At 36.9% G+C, this 20,000-nt stretch overlaps 1 protein-coding gene across 2 annotated transcripts in view; it reads left to right on the top strand.

The window, feature by feature from the left end:
* The window catches only part of LOC135220497 (hemicentin-1-like), a 669,901-nt gene that overhangs the window by 622,052 nt on the left and 27,849 nt on the right, over positions 1-20,000 (top strand). For both annotated transcript variants that reach the window (XM_064257637.1, XM_064257636.1), the window contains one exon: positions 3,531-3,704. In XM_064257637.1, the coding sequence (XP_064113707.1) occupies positions 3,531-3,704 (174 nt within the window). The remainder of the gene's footprint in view (positions 1-3,530; positions 3,705-20,000) is intronic.

Raw genomic sequence — 20,000 nt, 5'->3', positions numbered from 1 at the left:
TTGGCGTTGCCTGAAATAAGAAAAAAAAATAAAAACCAACTCTCTTTTTTTAAAGTATTTTCGAGTCTTATCGGGAAAATCTATGATTTTTTTCCATTTGCTACTTTCAGTTTTATGGGACACCTCACTCTCCGTCAGTCACCAGAAGAAAATATTTTCTTATTTTGAAAATTCGAGGAATTTGAATTTCTAAGTTAAGGAGCTCATAAACTCATAATGTTTCCCACATCCTCGCCCCCCCCCCCCCCCCCCCACCCTTTTTTTTTTATCCCTCTCAATAAAAGTTTTTGCAACATGAATCTTTTTCCCTAATTTTTCCGTCAGGGAAGATAGGAAACTGGGTTATAAAATACAAAAAAAAATTAAAAAATAAAGGATTACTTATAAAATGTCTTCGTTCGCAGCTTCTGAAAACAAGATGATTCATGGGGGATAAAAATTCCTTTAAAAAATCGAGAAAGTTTTCGTTTAGTTTTATTTTACACTTCGGCTTGAGTCCTTTTAAATTCCGAGCATCGTTGCTTCTTTTGCGCGTTAGACATATTTAGCCTTTTTGTTGGTTTTCTGCAAAAGAAAACTATTGAGATGGTTGTTTGTCTGTCCGTTCTCAGATCTTTCAAACTATTGAGGACAGAGGACAGCCAATTTGGTATGTTGATTAACCACCTTTCAATCACCAAACATACCAAATTGCAGCCCTCTAGCCTCCTCAGTAGTTTTCAGTTGATTTACGATTAAGGTCAGTCATGGATCGTGCGTCTGACACCTCTACGTAGACGTGATAGCTACCGACGCATTTTCATTTGACAGCATCTGGGGAGCAGCTGAGCGCTGCCAGGTCGTCGATGAGCGTTTCACACTGCAGCATATTATATACGCTGTACAGAAAACTTGGTTCTTCGGCACATTGTTTGTTTACTTTTTTTTTATTTTCTTGAAAAGGAATAGATATAAAATTCAGACTCATGAATAGGAGAGAGTCGCTATCTTTGACGCCAGCGTTTTCCTCTGTCAAGCCTGTCGCAATGCCTAACAATTTGCTGTTGAGAATAATTGATGAAGACAGATACATACCACTCTAAATGCACAGATATATATATATATATATTATATATATATATATATATATATATATATATATATATATATTTCTTAGTTTAACCAGACCACTGAACTGACTAACAGCTCTCCTAGGGCTGGTCCGAACGATTAAAATTTTTGTTACTTACGTGGCTAGGAACCGATTCATTACTTAGAACGGGACCTGCAGCTTATTGTGGGATCCGAACCACATTACATCGAAAAAGGAATTTCTAAGCACCAGAAATAAATTCATCTGGTTTCGCATTGGCGGCAGCGGGGAGCAAACTCGGCTACCAGACTGGTAGGCGAGTACACAACCCGCTCGTGCAATGGATGCAGGATTGCTTTGATTAGACGACCTTTTCAGCGTTATTGATAATACATTTGGTTCTGTTAATAACGCTTGCAGAATGTAAAATGGTTCTTCAACTTGGATTCAGCTTCTATTATTTTTCATTCAATGAAATTTAATAAAACTCCCGTCACTAAAACATCCTAGAATTGGTCGCTTTTAGGAATGAAATCTCAACAAACTCGTCATTTATGTAAATAAGAAGAATAAAACTCCTGAGCTATGTTGGTAGGTAATTATAAAACCGACCCCTAAAAATATTGCTGCGGTTTCCTTAGTTAAACTTATTCCTTAACCTTTTTAATGGCTATTAAAAGATACTCGTAAGACCATTAGTGGCCCATTAAATTTTATTCCTATTAAAAAATTACAAGTAATCCTTACTCAACTCAATGGTAAGTTAACCGTTTACATTCTGTCTAATACTTTTTCAACCACTGGTGGTTCAGAATTAGTTATCGGTTGAATTGAAATGGAAAACGTGATCTTATAACAAGTAAAAATTAATTGTTCTGGCCATAAATTAACTTCAAAATCGATTTGTAATCAAATGAATTCTTATCGTTAGTTGCCTCCATCAGTTGTAAGCCGATTATATCGGTAGCATCTCAGCCGTTCCACATCGCCTTACTAGCGCTTTAGTAAATCTTTAAAAGCTATTCTTAATTACATGAAAGTAATTATTGGCTACTCTTCAACCTACTGAATTTGCTTGAACACCATAATACCTTTAAGGCATTTGAAGTTGCTTAACCCATGCAAAGCAATTATTCCTTTCTGGAGTTACCTTATCAAGTGGTTCTCTGAAATCCTTTGATTTAATTGCAACATTTGAACATTAGCCTTTCATTCTTAAACTCGGCATAGCATTTTGATGTCATTCTTATTTATTTTTTTTCGCATCTTTTGTCCTGCGTCTCCTTCTGGTCTGCCACTCGAGGCTTTCGCCTCTTTTGGACATCGTTATTTCATAGGACTGAATTCTATTAAAGGTGAGTCCTCGGCCAATGACAGGCAAATCCCCGGCAGTTAGCTACCCTCCGCTTCCTCGCGTCGAGCCAACTCAGGAGGGAGGAAAGAAAAGAAAAAAAAAAACTCATTTTAATATCATCAGTTCAAACACGCGAATCCCGAGCCATTAAAACCCCATTAAAAGCGATTTCTCAACCAATCAGAAGCGATATCTGAACTTTCAACCCTTCTGTGCGTATTCTTCGAAAGATAAAACGGAAATAAGAAATCTCACTTTGATACCCTCGACTTGTAAGTAACTCCCAACCCATTAAAATACCATTTGAGATGAGTCTTGGAGCAATTAACAACAATTCCCCAGTATTTCCCTTCCGTTTGAAAGGACAGATGGAAAGGAAAAATGAGAAAACTCCTCTTAATATCGTCAGCTTTTTACTGCTGAGGCTGTCGAAGTGAGAGAGAGAGAGAGAGAGAGAGAGAGAGAGAGAGAGAGAGAGAGAGAGAGAGGGCAGGCTTATCTTGAAGTGGGATGTCTTCTGATAGCTCTGTGACTGCTGTATTGATCTGAGGGCCATGATAACCTTCGCACCAGACGAGGTTGACCTCTCCAAGTGCCTTGATACTTACGAACTATGTCGTATCTTCATTCAGAACTTTTTATTTTTATTTTTTTTTATTATTTGTCGACCTTTATCACCCTCGAAGTCATTTATGACGATGCCTCAATTCTACTTTTTAGTCTGGGGATCATGAGTGATTTTGACGTGACCGATTTATTTATTCATTTTTTGTTTATTTATTTTTTGTTTTGTTTTTTTGGTGAAGTGAGCTTTTGGGTTTATGTACTTCTTTCTCCCTATGGAAACTGTGTGATCCTGCAAATACAACATACCCTTCAAATATTCATCATAAATTTGTATAGATGCAATTCTAATTTCTCTCTAAACACAAAATCAAAACAAGGAACTTATACCAGTACGAAATACCGCTAATGCTTCGTCAAATGTATTATGAGATGTTTCATGATATAAATGAATGAAATTTTGCTTTGTAGCAATGTATAGTTCTTCCGCATTCGAGGCAATGTACAACAACACTTCTTCTTCTCACGCACGACGAACAGTATCTGCCGCAGGTATCATGGGTGCGGCGAAGGGATTGGCACATTCTTACATCTGGCAGCTTGACCTACACCCAAGAGGAGAGGTTCAGTGTCCATCATCCAGAGGGCAGCACTGAGTGGACTCTTGCCATCAAGTACGTCGAGCTGGAAGATGCAGGCACATATGAATGCCAAGTAAGTTCTCTTCATGTGTTTTGAGCCTCTTATTATTCTGAGTTTATCTCTCTCATTTGGGAGCGGGTGCAAGAGCAACAGAATTGTCTATAGTATATATATATATATATATATATATATATATATATATATATATATATATATATAATATATATGTGTGTGTGTGTGGTGTGTGTGTGTGTGTGTGTGTAATGAACTGGAAATCATATTGCTCTCGCACTGGCGCCTAATTGAAATATTCATATGTTTATGCTCGTTCGTGTATGCTACACATTTTTATTTTGTTTAGGGCTGCCTCAAGAGATTTAATCATCAAAACGAACTTGATTGTCTGGAATATTCGATTGGTTTTAAAAAGGCCATTCTTCAGAAGTATAAATTCTTGGAGAAGGAAAATGCTGATGGGAGACTTTTTCAACTTTCGTAGTTAGCTCGCAGCTGGTGAGAAGTGTGGGTTGAAGGATGTAAGGGCGAAAAGAGGAGTATCTCCCGAATCTTATCTGATTATCTGCTGAAAAGAAACGGTAAAGGGAAAGGTTGAGTCAGTGTCATGGGAAGAGACCTATATATACGCCAGAGTCGCTCTTATTACGAATGGTAGGTTTGACCAAGAGACTTTAATGACATGAGATGCGTAGGAGCACTTTCCAAACAGATGAAAACGAGGAGGATGGAAAGGAGCAGGTGGCAAGGCAATGAAGTGATGAAAAGGTTGGGAAATAAGAGAAAGGGGTGACTGAAATGACAAAGAATAGATCATGCTGATGAGTTTGAAGTTACAGAAAGATTAGTAAGTAGTAGTCAGAGTGACACAGGATAGGGTATCTGGAGAAAATAAATGAATAAACTTCGTTGAGAAAAAGTAGTTTGGGGAGAACTGGGCTAAGGTAAAAAGGTTCATGGGCAGAATATGAAGAATACATTTTTGAGATTGCTGTTTAATGTAAAGCCAGATTTAGGTTAAAAGGTGTAGCAATGATTTAGAGGGCTTGGACCTACAATGAAAGTTGCTAGGATCTAGTAGCTGGAACGATGGATTGACAAATGACGTTGGAAGGAGAAAGAATAAATTAAAATATATATATATATAATATATATATATATATATAGTATATATATATATATATATATATATGTGTGTGTGTGTGTGTGTGTGAGTGTGTGTGTGTGTGTGCATCACATTCAAAGAACAGGTAGGAAAGAGGAACTTTCAGTGTTATCCCCACACGGGCAAATGAATGAGAGAGCAAGACGGGAGCTGATGCATGCTCATCGATTTCCCATAGCAGCGGCAAGAAAAAGTGTTGAGCAATGACCCTTTGCCCCGTGTTTCCGATACCAAGATGCATTGTACTGTTTCCTTAGGAAAGAAAATACGTAGCATAAAAACAGAGGGCTAATAAACATAATGGTAGGAAATAATTATGTTAATGTAACGACGCGGAAATGATGGAAACGAAGGACTTAAAAATTGAACGTAAAATGGGCCTCCGGTTTTTATAACAATACAAGGCGTGATCCGACCTCTAGCTTACTCGTGGCACGTGCTTGCAATCTACGGTCAAATAGAGCGTTGTTTCACCAACGAAATTAAAGTAAATATGCTATATTTTATTAGAAGTAATTTTTCTTCACAATCATAAATATCACATCCTAAAAATTCCTGTATGTTTAAGTTTGCGCAAAGCACCTTTTTCAGAACCTTTTAGGCTTTGCTAAGGTGCCTTCCTACACACCTAAACAAGAACAACGACAGGAAGAAGAAGAAGAACAACAACAACAAAATAGTTTGTAGACTTACTCTCCAAGTAACCCATAAAAAAAACTTTCTTCCTCCATAGATTCTAATCCAGATTATTGATATAAGGCACAGTTAGTTACCTTACCATTCAATCTATATATTTTATGTTCCTCTGTGCGTTGACTGACAGTGCTATAGGCAAATTTATTTACATTTCACGAGGAAAAAAAAAATTATCAGTATTATCAGTATATCGAACTTTCTCTTCTCTTTTTCTCGTTATTCAATGTCTGTGAAAACGTGTCAGCCATTTGTTTGGTCTTTCTCCCTTTGCCAGGTAAAGACCCTGAAGAGTTTGTACAGTTTTAGATCTCTCTGTTGCCGGAAGTAATGCCCTCATCCCGAAGAGTAAATGCATTCTGATAATTGCGGATGTACTTCTTTTTTCAGGGGATGAGGGGTGGGAGAAGGGGGGGGGGGTTGCTGTGGGATTTCAGGAAACAGTGATAATCGTTGTTAATGTACCTTTTTTTTTTTTTTACACAAGTCACACGAATAAACTTTTTAAATGAATCAGAGTTAAGTGCTCCCTTGGCCTGTGTTGTCAAAAGTCAAACGTAATCTCTCTCTCTCTCTCTCTCTCTCTCTCTCTCTCTCTCTCTCTCTCTCTCTCTCACTCAGTTACGCAGGAACAGGAACTTTTTTAATTCTTGACTTTATGAAATCTCTGATTTCTCTCTCTCTCTCTCTCTCTCTCTGTCACATACACACACACACACAATTGTACAGGACCCGGACCTTTTTGAAAATTTCACGTTTATGAAGTCCCTGAGTTCTCTCTCTCTCTCTCTCTCTCTCTCTCCTCTCGGTCTCTCCTCTCTCTCTCTCTCTCTGGGAAGGTATATTACTTTTACTGCGACCCCTTTTAATTCAAGTACCTGTTTCCGGCCAGATCGAGTATCGCAGAGCAAATACTCACACATGGAAGCTTGAGTTATCAGTTTATTTATATATGAGAATGCAGATTGAATGGGCTTCCTAAATTGGGAAAGTCGTTTCGCTTCTCGTAATAAACAGGTTTCTAGGATGATATATATTTTTTGTGGGAATGTCTCTCTCTCTCTCTCTCTCTCTCTCTCTCTCTCTCTCTCTCTCTCTCTCTGCCACTTGTCCTGTTATATGAGATTGCCTCCGACAGCCAAGTTGAAAGGGTCTATGTTTTTTTTTAGATCGATTGCTTTGTTTGTGTATCTGTTCGGGTATCGATTCGCTCGTCCGTTTGTTAAAATGTACGTGTGGGTTTTTACGAAACTTAACGGGAGGGCGTCTCCCTTGACTGGCAACAAGTGATTAGGTTTTGGGGTGAGATAGAAATGTAACTTTTGTGGAGAGGGGAGCCCCATCTCTCTCTCTTTTTTCCCCCACTCGAATTCGAGGCCAGAACCGAAACCTTTCATAGGCCCCTTGGTTGACTCGTGGTAGATCAGGTTTAGGAAGGCATAATATGTCTGTACTCTCCGAGTAATGTGGAATCTGACTTGTAGTATATTGTGTAAATTTTTAATCTACGTGGTTTGCACTTTTCAAATTAATCGTTCATATTTTGAACGATATGAACTCTTTTTCGGTTGATATGACATAATAGAAAAGTGTTATGGCATATATTTTTGGTTAATTATATGACATATTATTATGAAAGGGATAATATATCTTACGAGATATTATATACGATTTAAACGTATTCATTGTTCATGAGATATAAGATCATTCTGTTTGGGGAACCTTCGTCTATCTAGAATTTGAACCTGTAACAAAATACTACATCAGTCACCGAACTGTACTTTGCATTCAACTCGACAGGTATCATGCTAAAACTCTAACCGCAAGTAAGAAATTGAACGCACGCCGGTACCCGAAATCTATTCTGAATGAAATGCGAATAAGGAATTAAATTCCAATCAGAAACTTACTTAATCAAGAAATACATTTTGTCTGGGAAACCGAATAGGAGCTGAGCTCTGAGCTGACGTAAAACTCACGCCAGGAATTAGACTCGACCCGTGACTTGAATCAAGACTTGAACTCGAGCCAGGAACTGAAAAATGGTTAGTAGCCATGGCCATGTAACAGAAATGGATGCCACATAGAACTTAGAAATACTCATTATTCTAACTTGAACCTGAATCATGAGTCATGAGAAATCAACCTGAAACTAAGTATCTCTGTGTATTGTAATTTATTTTCTCTTCCTCGGGGAGTAAGCCTACAAACTACTTTGTTGTTGATGTTGTTCTTGCTGTTGGGGGAAGCCTAAAAAGGTCTGAAAAAGGTGTTTTGCGTCGAGTTAAACATACAGGAATTTTAGTATAGGATATTTATAGTTTATTTATTAGAATGAAAATGTAAAAAATATATATCTGTATATTAAACAGTACAGAAAAATTATAAAAAATAGAATATAGCGTATTTATTTTTATTTTCGTAGGTGAAACAACGTTCTATTTAACCGTAGATTTTAGCAAACGCACCTAGTAAACTGGAGGTCAGATCACGCCTTGCTAAGTCAATCAAAGTATAATAGTTTACCGTAACTAATTCAGACAGAAGATATGAATACGTTCAGCAGAGGATTGGGTTCATCCTTGACTCAGTAGTTTCCAGATAATGGTCATGGAATTATCACAGAGAGTACGAAATAGATGCACCAAAGTAAATATAAGCATTTGCATGTCTAAGAAAATGCATTCTCTCTCTCTCTCTCTCTCTCTCTCTCTCTCTCTCTCTCTCTCTCTCTCTCTCTCTCTCACACACACACACACGCAAACTATATATATACTATATATAATATATATATATATATATATATATATATATATATATATATATATATATATATATATCAAGCGCGTGCATAAACACAAGTTTGGTTACAATGGCGCATAACTTCCATTAATTACGTTTAATCTCTGAGGAAAAGGGATTATTCTTGTAGATAACTTGAGCGTAAAAACCGTTCCTTAATGAGACTGAGAGCTAACTAAAAATGGATCGCGAATCATTAAAGCGATATTTGTTTAATCGTGACTAAATTGCACTCCGGAAGAGAGAAAAAATGTGGGCATAAAAATCAGTGTGTGTTTCAGGGTCAAGCGAAAAATCATCACTTAATTTGAATATATATTGCTGCTGGTGCCTGGAAATACGTTCGTAGGACGAAGGATGGAAACTGCGCCTGGATTTATAATATACAGCTTTTCGTTTATAGGCGAGGAGCTCGAAGCTTTAATATTCCAAAATGACTTTATCAAACAAAAACTGACTTTGAACTGATTCGTTCTCATGTACGTTGAACAATGTATATGACATTTTCTATACTAGTATGTAAGGTGGGTGTATATACAGGGTGTCCATAAAGGCCCAGTACCATTACAGGTATTTATTGCTTGTAATGGAACTGGACATTATGGCCACGCTGCATGTGTGTGTATTTTATATTATATATATATATATATATATATATATATATATATATATATATATATATATATATATATATATATATATATATATATTGTATATTTTTGCGTGAGTGTGTGTTTTCATAATTCCACCTATGGTAATGGTAACGAGATGTGCCTAGTCCAGTTTTAATGGAAGTGTGAGCTTTTGCCAGACGATGACAAGTTTTTAGGTTGAAATACGAGAGGCAGCATGATCTGTGGCAATACATGTAAACAAATCCTTAAGCTTTACACGTAGCGAATAGCTTCATAGTCTTTAGGTCAGACTTCCATATTGATTAAATTATTATTGTATCTGATTTCATATTCATGTGTACTTGTTAATTATTTTGTTTACTTGGGAAGTAAGCCTACAAACTACTTTGTCTTGTTGTTCTTGTTGGGGGATAGGAAAGCCCTATGGAAAAGCATGAAAAGGTCTGAAAAAGGTGTTTCGCGTTGAGTTAAAGATACAGGAACTTTAGGATGGGATATTTATGATTTGTTTATTAGAATGAAAATGTGAAAAATAAATCATGTGCAGGTTAAGCAGTATGAAACAATTATTTCTAATAAAATGTAGCGCATTTATTTCAACATTCGTTGGTGAAACTTTAGCACGCACCCAAGTAAGCTGGAGGTCTGATGATGCGTTGTATATAAAACAATAAAAAGTCTATTGTTGATGTAGTTCTAACTCAGGGGCATAATGATTGTTTTTCTGGCTTCTAAAATGTGTTCCCTGTAACGTAAGATTGTGGGAAATCTGTAGGTTCAGATAATTGCTGATATAGAAAGTGTAAACAACAGGATTGGATCATGGCTTTGTTTCCTTTGTTGAAACTCAGGCCTAGTAAGTAATGAAGTTATCGTAAATTGTGAAGGTCCAGAAAGACTTTGTTATTGTTTTTTTCGCTGCTTGATTTTAAGAAATAACAATTTATAATGTTAGGAAATCCTTATTTATTAGAAATGTAGGTCAAATCTCTGAAAGCTAATTTTTTTGTTACTATAACTTTTAAAATAATTGTTTAGATGAACTTTCGGTCTGGACGAGGAATGTTCTGAATAGTTGTTTGTAGCTAAACAAAAAAATATAATCAGTTCTTCTATTTTATCTCTGTCACATTTATGTCTATTTACAACGAAATTCTCGTGTTTCTATCTGAACTGATCACATCACCGTGATTCATAAACAAGCATTAAGCTACAAATGTCCTTTAATATCCCATTCGCTCTAAACTAACATATTTTTGTTTATAGTATTTTAACCTGAGTGGAATATTTTCAGTTGATGATAAGTTCGTCGTCTCGTGGGCTCGAACCACGGAAGACAGAATACAGGACTACATTGGTAATTTTTTCTGTGTATTTGGAGTCTTTATATCCAGAATTAGCTATTTGATGTGAACAGAAAATCAGATACATTTGCTTGAGGTCAAATAGACAACTGAAATTCGTCGAGAGTCGCCTTTCCTTGGTCCTACCAGAAAAAGCCTGTCAAGCCCTATCGATTTATGACCTGAGCCACTAGCAGGTACAAGTGCGTCGGTGCTTGTGTCACGTAATAGACACTTGCAGGCCATGTTTCCGGCATTGCAAAAGTTAATGTAGTTGGCAAGTGAGACAAATAAGGTGACGCCAAATGCATTAAGTGTCAACTATGGCCATAGATGGCAAGTGAGGCAAATAAGGTGACACCAAATGCATTTTCTGCAGTATTTGTCAAAGGCAGTGCCATGTTGAAATAGGTATTTATATAAAAATTAATGCCTATATTTCGGTGGAAATAAAAATCTTTAGTCTATTACATTATTTTTCATATATATTTCAGACTAACGAGACGTTTAATCTAATGTACTGCTGCATTTTCATTTGAGCAGAAGAGGTTCGTGTTTACATGACGTTTGAAAATAGAATTTTTTTCGTCAGTGGAGGAATGGAGTCCTTGATCATAAACCCCATTTCTCTCCACCTCTTGATCTCTTGTGCAACAGTAGCTAAATATTGCAATAAGTCTTCGGCGTGTTTTGTTTTTTCACTCCCGTCGACCTCTGGAAGCACTGAAATGTGCATGAATTGTCTGCTATATATATTTCAGGCGTTTGTTGGAAACCAGAATTCGGTCATGCCAAAACTTCCCATTTTCCCGCGAAAGCATCGTTGCCTAATTTTTTTTTTTTTTTTTTTTTTTTTTCTTTTAGAATTTCCGGCCTTTTTGCCAGCGTGAGGAAGAGCGTTTCTCTCGTGATTAAGTAACCACGATAGCATTCCGATGATTTAGAATTTTAAATTACTCTTCTGGATTATTTTGTCAGGTTGCTATTTTTCTTTATATAAAGCTACTGATTTTTGTTTTGGTTAGTGAACATTTTTTTTTTCAAATGTCCTGTTCAAAATACGAAATAAAGAAACTCCAACGCTAAACCTTCCCAGCTGTTGGTAAGGATTAAGCAAAATAGCAGCAGCTGGAAAACATGCCAATTTTATCGGAAATTGGTAAGAAATTGGTTAGGTCGCGTGAGGGGTCAGGTATCGGAAATTCGGGGATATTTGGAGCATCCCATTTTATTCCCCTGTTTCCTCGCAGTCATAAGTCGGACGTATTTACATTTTGTGTGCTGATGGGGATGTCGTTCTGTTTCTGTTTTTCATTGCAACTAGAGGAGTAACTTCGTTCAGCAAAGAAGACATTGTGTGTGTGTGTGTATCTATATGCCTCACATATAAGGCTGACGGTCGGGTTATTAGGTACGTATGTATGTATGTTCGCTATAGACGGCGAAACTACTGGACCTATGGATCCAAAATCGGATCATATTATGTAGATTTAATAGAGGATGGTGTTTAAATTATGGATGTGTGTATGTATGTTCGCTATAGACGGCGAAACTACCGGACCGAATTGATCCAAAGTCGGACCATATGTGTAGATGTTATAGCCGTTTTGATCCAGATATACGACCGGATATCCGCCAAGCTAACTTCTTTATTAGTATTCGTAGAGAAAAAAGAAAGCCTAATTCTTATAGAACTTTTCAAGAGGATTCCAAATAGGCTCTTGCTTTTTTTCTGCGATGATATTACGGTTCAAACAATGCCTGCCTACTATTGCCTGCTGTCAAGCGCTATATGTATGTAGTATATATATATATAGTATAATATATATATATATATATATATATATATATATATATATATATATATATATATATATATATATATATCTAAAATCTTACGCTTTATCCGTACATCTTAGTTCCCCCATATCCCCACCGGAGGGTTTTGTACAAAAGTTTTTAAGTTCACATATTCGACTTCTCTTTAGCAAGCAAGAATGCTATTGTTCGTTATGCAACGGTACAGTAAGTAAGCAGTAATACCTGTTGCCTGCGGAAGTGGGTATAGTTTAGGAGTAAGTAGTGGTTACGGAATTCGGGAAGATAAAAGCATTTTCGCCGCCCTGTTAGTTTTCTAAGGTACAAAAAGGCCGGGAACATGGGGTGTGCAGTCCGTGTCTTGGACTGGTATAAAAAATTTTAAAAAGACAGAATGATGCACCCGGAGGTTTTGGATGTGAGTGAATCTGTGAAGTCTGGGGTAGCTGTAAGATGCAGAGAGTGAATTGTGTAGGGCTCACTGTATCAAAGAAATTGTGTTAGAATGCAAATGAATTATTTTGAGGATGAAGTGGGTGTAGTTGAGGATGGGGGGAGATAAACTGATCTTGAGTGAATGAACCAGGATTTGAAAAGAAGGCGAGAAGGAGACTTACTTTTGTTAGTCTGAATCCACATCTTGCGCGGTTTTGCCAGGTGATTTTAATACAAAGGTAGGAGTCAAAAGAGGATGGGGGAAAATACCGTTCAAATGAGTTAGGAAAGGGGCTTGACTGTTGGAAATGCATGCTTTTAAAAGAAAAACTATATACAAGTATTCTTGAGGAAAGGGGCGTGTCAGATGACGCTTATGTTAGGTTTTACAGAACAGATGAAAGAACAGGTTGATGGATGGGATGGTGAAAGGAGAAGTGACGAGAGAGAGAGGAGAGAGAGAGAGGAGGAGAGAGAGGAGAGAGAGGACGAGAGAAAGTTCAGTGCCGGCAGCAGGGCTCGTTAACAGTATAGTTTTAAGGTTGATTAAGGCTAGTGAGTTTAAAAAACAAATAAGTGAGACGAGCGTAGGAGAGAATTGATGCAAACTGGCCTAGGGTTCAAGAGCAAGAACTTGAAGAAGAATACAGAATTTCTGAAAAATTCCATGTTAAGGTCATCTTAGTCACCTGGGTGTATATGTGCAACTTTTGGAAGGCGAGAACAGGGAGTGGAAACGGAGTGGTGAGCATGAGAGAGAGCAAAAAAGAAAGTCGTAGTGAACGATACGAGATATTGGATGGAATTGTAAGACAAAAGGCCAAGTCTGGTATGAGAATAGAGAATGGATAAACTGGGTAGGAATGTAGGAGGGAAAAGTGTGCAACATGCTCTTTAAGAAAGCGAATTTAGTTACAGAAGGAAAAATCGTGATATATGAAGAGATATAGAATCAACTATCCATGGAAAACGAGAGAATTGTGGAGGTATGTATAACTGGTAAAAAGTTTAATGAAGGTGAAGCAATGCGTGATCCGACCTCCAGCTTACTCGGGGCGCGAGCTAAAATCTACTGTCAAATAGAACCTTGTTTCACCAACGAAAATTGGAATAAATGCGCTATATTTTATTAGAAAGGACTTTTCTGTATTGTTTAACAAGAACTACATTTATCTTCTACATTTCCGTCCTAATGACTGAATCATAAATATCCTCTCCTAAAATTCCTGTGTCTTCAACTCAACGCGAAGATTTTCCGTAGACCTTTCCTGCCACCCCAACAACAACAACAAGTTAGTTTTAGGGTTACTCCCCAAGTAAGCGAAAATAGAGCAGAGTACCCTAAGCCAGTGTACTTAATAGGAAAGATTGGCCTACGATGATTTTGTGAACAGAAATGGATAATTCAAGCGCATTTGAAGAAGTGTGTAGAGGAACACCTGAAATTTGAAAATGGAACGACCTCAGTATCCTGGATGTGATTGTCATGCTGTGTAGGGGTGAATTACTCCCCTGGTGATCCATCTGTGTAGTTAATATGAAACGTCTTTCTCTATTCAGCCATTGGAGTGTAAATGGCGTCTTTAATATCCTTGAAACATCTTAATTTGTGTTATTATAAATAAATTTGGGACAGGAACAAATAAAGCTTAAAAGATTGAAGTCCATCCAGTCTTGATCAGTGTCTGTTCTGGAGCCAACCTTTCTCACCTATGAATATGCATAGGACTTTCTCACGGCGGTGCGTGACTTCCCTGGTGCCGTCTCGACCCTCTTCTCATGTTATCGACCTCTCTGACTGCATAGACTTTCTTTGGGGAAATGGTTGCTGAATCGCATGAGAAGAAGGTCATGCTTAAGTAAACAATGTTAGAATATTTAATTATCTAATTCACATATTGGCGTTCCATCAAAACAACTTTGTGTGTGTGTGTGTGTGTGTGTGTGTGTGTGTAAAAATGACAGTGTAAATACTGTTTTGGAAACAAGTTCTAACCTCCATGTGGTCAGGTATTATCAAAACTGTAACTTTACAATATACAAGTGTGATCAGTATGTTTTGTGCATACTTATTCAAGATCGAAATATGAACCCTATGAGCCAGAAAGCCACTATGAAAGCCACACTCTCTCTCTCTCTCTCTCTCTCTCTCTCTCTCTCTCTCCTCTCTCTCTCTCTCTCTCTCTCTCTCTCGTAATGAACACGATAACATTTGCCTTTATACTTAATTAAGCCGTCAGATCCCGGTGGGTGTTTCAATTGACGAGAACAAGTGAATCATGATGAACTCTAAAAGGATTAGGCCGTTTTATCATAAATTCTCGGAATTTAAATTCTAGGGACCGTCGTGGCTGAGATGAATAGTGCCGTAAAGATGTATTGTTGTTCCCTGGGAATTCGAGATTCGTTTTATTTTTAATTCTTTCTTTCTTTCTACGACCGTCCAATAGGCTTTTGATTGGCCTAAACACATTGGAATAATGAGTAAACAAATAAGTGCGTGAGAAATATATCGCTGGAGTTAAAAGTAAATAAAACGATTCTCAGATTTTTACGTTCATAACCTTATAGATATAATGAATTTGAACAGGGCTGTGAAACAATGCACTGAATAGATGTAGATAAATGGTTAATTACAGAAGCATAAAAGCGAATACATGAAAAGAATGAAAAAAGAAAAAAAAGTGTTTGAGGAATTTTTTAATATTTCTCCTTCACCCTTTGCCACAATATACTACGAAAAATTCTCGCTCGTCTTATGAATAAATTATTTTTGCACCCAGTACACTCTCTCTCTCTCTCTCTCTCTCTCTCTCTCTCTCTCTCTCTCTCTCTCTCTCTCACGCATGAATTGTGCATGAGCGCACGCACAACTTAATAACCAAACTAATCTTAAAAAAATCCATCTATGTGAGGTTCATCGGTACAATATTTCATGAAAAATAAATATATATATATAATATATATATCTATCTATATATATATATATATATATATATATATATATACATATATATATATATTATATATTATATAACATATATATTATAGATCTATTTATATATGATATATATATATATTATATATATATATATATATATATATATATATATATATATTACTAGGAAGAGGCAACAGCGTAGCGCCCACACTGTGCGTTAATAAATGTCGTACATGGTATTTGGAGGTCGTTCCAGAAAAACCTTCAAAAATTTTGCCGTTCGCTGATGTTAAAAGGCCTCGCCTTTAATGCCCTCGTATGCCTTGTCCATCGATTATTGCTCCCTTCCCTGACCTTCCTACCGTTGTTGATGGGAATACACAAAAGTTATCCCCCTTTTCTCTTCGTTCCTTGAAATGGAAAAGGTGGTGCCTGCTCCTTTTCCCTTTTGATGTTCAACTCTTTGGTACGAGACTTTCACCTCTCTCTCTCTCTCTCTCTCTCTCTCTCTCTCTCTCTCTCTCTCTCGGAATACTTCAGTTACCCCTCGACCTATACATTGGCGTCCCATGACAATTTAGTAGGCGCTCTATTTCGCCTCCCCGTAATTGAGAGATAGTTGAGTCACTCCCTTCTTCCTCTCCATTTTCTCAGCAAGTCCGTGAAATTCGTGAGTTTTCTCATCTCCATTTTCTATGCGTTCAAGCAAAGCGGCTATTGCGTGATTTTACTTAACTTGGTGTATGCGTCTGTCTGTCTGTCTGTCTGGGTCAAAACTTGCAACTTAATATTCAACCTGTTCCCGTCGTCCGATGGGCTGACAATGCAACTTTACATGATCAGCAGGTCAGCAGTGACCTCTCATGACCCCCACTGTGACCTCTCCCAGTATCTCAGGATTTGTATGAAACTATTCGGATTTTCCACTACTACTTTGACTCTGTTGAAAGGTTGATAACTGCGGATTTTTCAAACTTTCTTTGGCTCGACAGGATATTATTTTCGTTAGCTACAGTCATAAAGCGGTTACAATTTCTGTCAAAAATAAAATGGCATGAAATGATAAAAAGATAAATATTGTTTTTTAAACATGGTTTTGTTAAAATGCACTAAAAAGTGGAAAAAAAAATTTATGAGATGGTAGATTTTCTTACAATTAATCATGTCTACAAAAATGAAAGTCAAGTAGCTAAACATGGAAGGAAATGCTACAAGAAATTGGAAAAAAATTATATTTATTTTCTTGTAGACGCAATTTTTGTAGACATAATTAATTGTAAGAAAATCATGGTGTGTCAAAAAATTATTTTTGACTCTAGCGCATTTTAACAAAAAACCTGTATTAATTTTTTTTTTCTTTTGTCAAATCTTACTGTACTATAATGGGCGTTATGTCTGCCAGTCCGTATGTCATTCAGTCATGGCTAAACGGCTGATCCGACAGGCATGAAACTTGGCAGGGTTATAGTGGGGACCCGTAAGATGGTTTATAATGGGGTTTCATCCAACTTCCCCACCCCCTCCGAAGGGGGTAAGGGAGAGAAGGGATTCCCTGGAACAGGGCTGGTTATGCCCGTAGACTTGTTTACTTTACGAATTGAATAGCAAAAATACACTAGTGAGTCACTTATACGAAGCAGCAGATGAATATGCTTCTAGTAAGTATTAGTAAATTGCTAGGTTAGGTTAGGATAGGTTAGGTTAGGTTGAAAGTTGGGTCAGCAGAATCTTTTATTGAGGAACAAGAGAACATTCCTTAGATTCTGAATATAGCAAATGTGGCTACTTTAGTCTCTACTCCATGCTGTACTTTCTTATTCAACTTCAAGGGAATGCATATCCTTCTGTCGCCCGAGATGACAACTGGTGTCCTACGTTTTGTAAAATATCTTTATGATTACGTCTCTTCAATCTTTCTCCTTAGAACGAGAGAGAGAGAGAGAGAGAGAGAGAGAGGGAGAGGAAGTAATGTAATTAAAAAGTCTGTGAGAGAGAGGGGCCAAAGTAAGTGAATTACGGTAAGTGAGAATACAAAGGGCAGACCCATCAAGTCTCCCTTTTTTGCATCGTCCGGTATTTCCAACCCAAAAGCGAGTGGGGCGAGTCAAGATTAATAAACAAACCGACGAATAGTAGTGATGCCACGACGATTATGAGATACGCTGCCGAAGTCGTGCGAGAGAAGGGGGATCGATAGAGTAAAAGAAAGGAAAATCTGAATATAAAATAGAATAAATGAATACATGATACATAGTGTATGTTATCCAGAGGGAGTAGGAATTTTATGAAAGAATTTGTTTCGTTTTTTTTTGAAGAATGAGTCAAAAAAAGAACTTCCATTATTGTAATGTACTTTTTGTATGCATTTGGCTTTTCTCTTCGTGAATGGGAAAAATGATACCATTGTCTTGCACATCTAGTGCATCTACATTCAGCCTCTCTCTCTCTCTCTCTCTCTCTCTCTCTCTCTCTCTCTCTCTCTCTCTCTCTCTCCTCTCTCTCTCCGCACCAATGTATAATATATATATATATATATATATATATATATATATATATATATATATATATATATATATATATATATATATATATTTATATCACTCGAATGAGATCCATGGCTCTAATTCCATTCCTTTCACTGATTACTATCCGGAAATAAACCTGTCGCCTTATAATCAAGATAGTTGGAAAACTTCTCCCGGAAGTATTAAATCCAATCACTTACTGTGTTTTCAAACTTATCTCCAGAGCTGAAACCTTCCAGCCAGAGATGATTCACCAGATTTCACCTGGGCTCTAGTCGTTGTTTTTGGTTGTTCTTGGTTTACAGTTTACAGAACGTCTCTCTTTTTTTCACTCCTTTTTTTTATACTTTCTTATACTTGATGTTATCATTCACTCAGTTCGTTAGTGATTGAGTAGTAAGGAAAATGTGCAAAAATACAGTCATTAATATCGATCATTATACAGCATAAAAACTCTTGAATTGACTAACCATATATAAGCTTACATGAAAGTTACATGAAAAATATCTAGATACGAATAGAAATATAGAAAAGCGTAATGAGCAGATGTAGAATATTATAAAATTCAATTTCGAAGATGAAACTTGAATTACTAATTTGCTAAGTGTGGAATAGAAATAAATGTGGGTGTAAATTCCTATCTCCGTTATTTAAGTTTGAAGGAAATGCAAGAAAGAATAAGGCGTGTTGCAACCTCCAGCTTACTCGGGACGCGTGCAAGATTTTCCCCTCGTGCATAAGTTGCAAACATTATATTCCTAACTTAACGTGAAGTGGTCTTCATAATTAATACTCATACTTAGTACTACCTATACACTTACAAGGATCAAATAAAAAGGACACGAATTAAACACGTTCATAAATTCTCAGTTATAAGCAGAAACACTAAATAATTGAACCGAAACATAGCCTCTAAATTCACCAAATAAATTCAAGCGTGCTAAAATCTACGGTCGAACGGAGGCTCGTTTCACCAACGAAAATTTAAATATACACTATATTTCATTAGAAATAATTTTTCTGTACCGTTTAACATGCACATTATTTGTTTTTCTACATTTATTTTTATTCTAATGAATCAATCTTAAATATCGTATCCTAAAATTCTTGTATCTTTAACTCAACGCCAAAGACCTTTTTCAGACCCTTTCATAGACCTCTCCTACCCCTCTCAACAACAACAACAAAGTAGTTTGTAGGCTTACACCCAAGGTAAGCGAAAATTGAAACAGCAAAGCCAATATAGAAAAACTACATGTGAGAAAACATAACTCAAACTGAAACACTACCTGCTTATTACAATATTTACAACCTAATTACACGATTAACCAGGTATCTTTTGTGAAACTTTCTGAATAATGTTCGGCCCTGAAACATTGCTTATTAAGTTCCTCATTGGACGAGTGGGTTGCGTAGCCGCCTATCAATCTGGTAGCCCGAGTTTGCGCCCGCTGCTGCCAATGCTGAAGCAGAGCAGCTTATTTTTGGTGATTAGAATTTCATTGCTCAATATAATGGGGTTCGGATTCCCCAGTAAGCTGTACATCCCCTCGCAAAGTAACCAATTGGTTCCTTGACAAGTAAAAATATCTAATTCTTCGGGCCAGCTCTAGGAGAGCTGTTTATCAGCTCTGTGGTCTGGTTAAACTTAGGTTACTTATTTAACAAATATTTTGAAATCACTTGACGAGAACGCTTGTAACAAACGCTGTTCTGACGTGCAGTTTAGCCAGCTCCAGTTGTATTTGATTTGCACTGAAATGAATCCTGATTATTTCCTGTTAGTAATAATATTTGGCAATTTTGTCTGTCCTCTTTTTAACCTGGTCGACCACTCGCTAGGCGCTGCCTATCATATTATGGCACATAATAATTCACTGCTCAATAACATGCGATTTTTTAGGTGTTACAGACCATTAGTTCTCGCACGGATGCCCTTAAGGTGAATATCTTGACCAGGTTTTCTCAGTGATTGCAATAACTCACCGTTTAAATT

The sequence above is a fragment of the Macrobrachium nipponense genome, chromosome 2 (assembly GCF_015104395.2).
Source record: "Macrobrachium nipponense isolate FS-2020 chromosome 2, ASM1510439v2, whole genome shotgun sequence".
NCBI lineage: Eukaryota > Metazoa > Arthropoda > Malacostraca > Decapoda > Palaemonidae > Macrobrachium > Macrobrachium nipponense.
The sequence above is the reverse complement of the archived record's forward strand: the minus strand, read 5'-3'. Positions and strand labels throughout refer to the sequence as shown.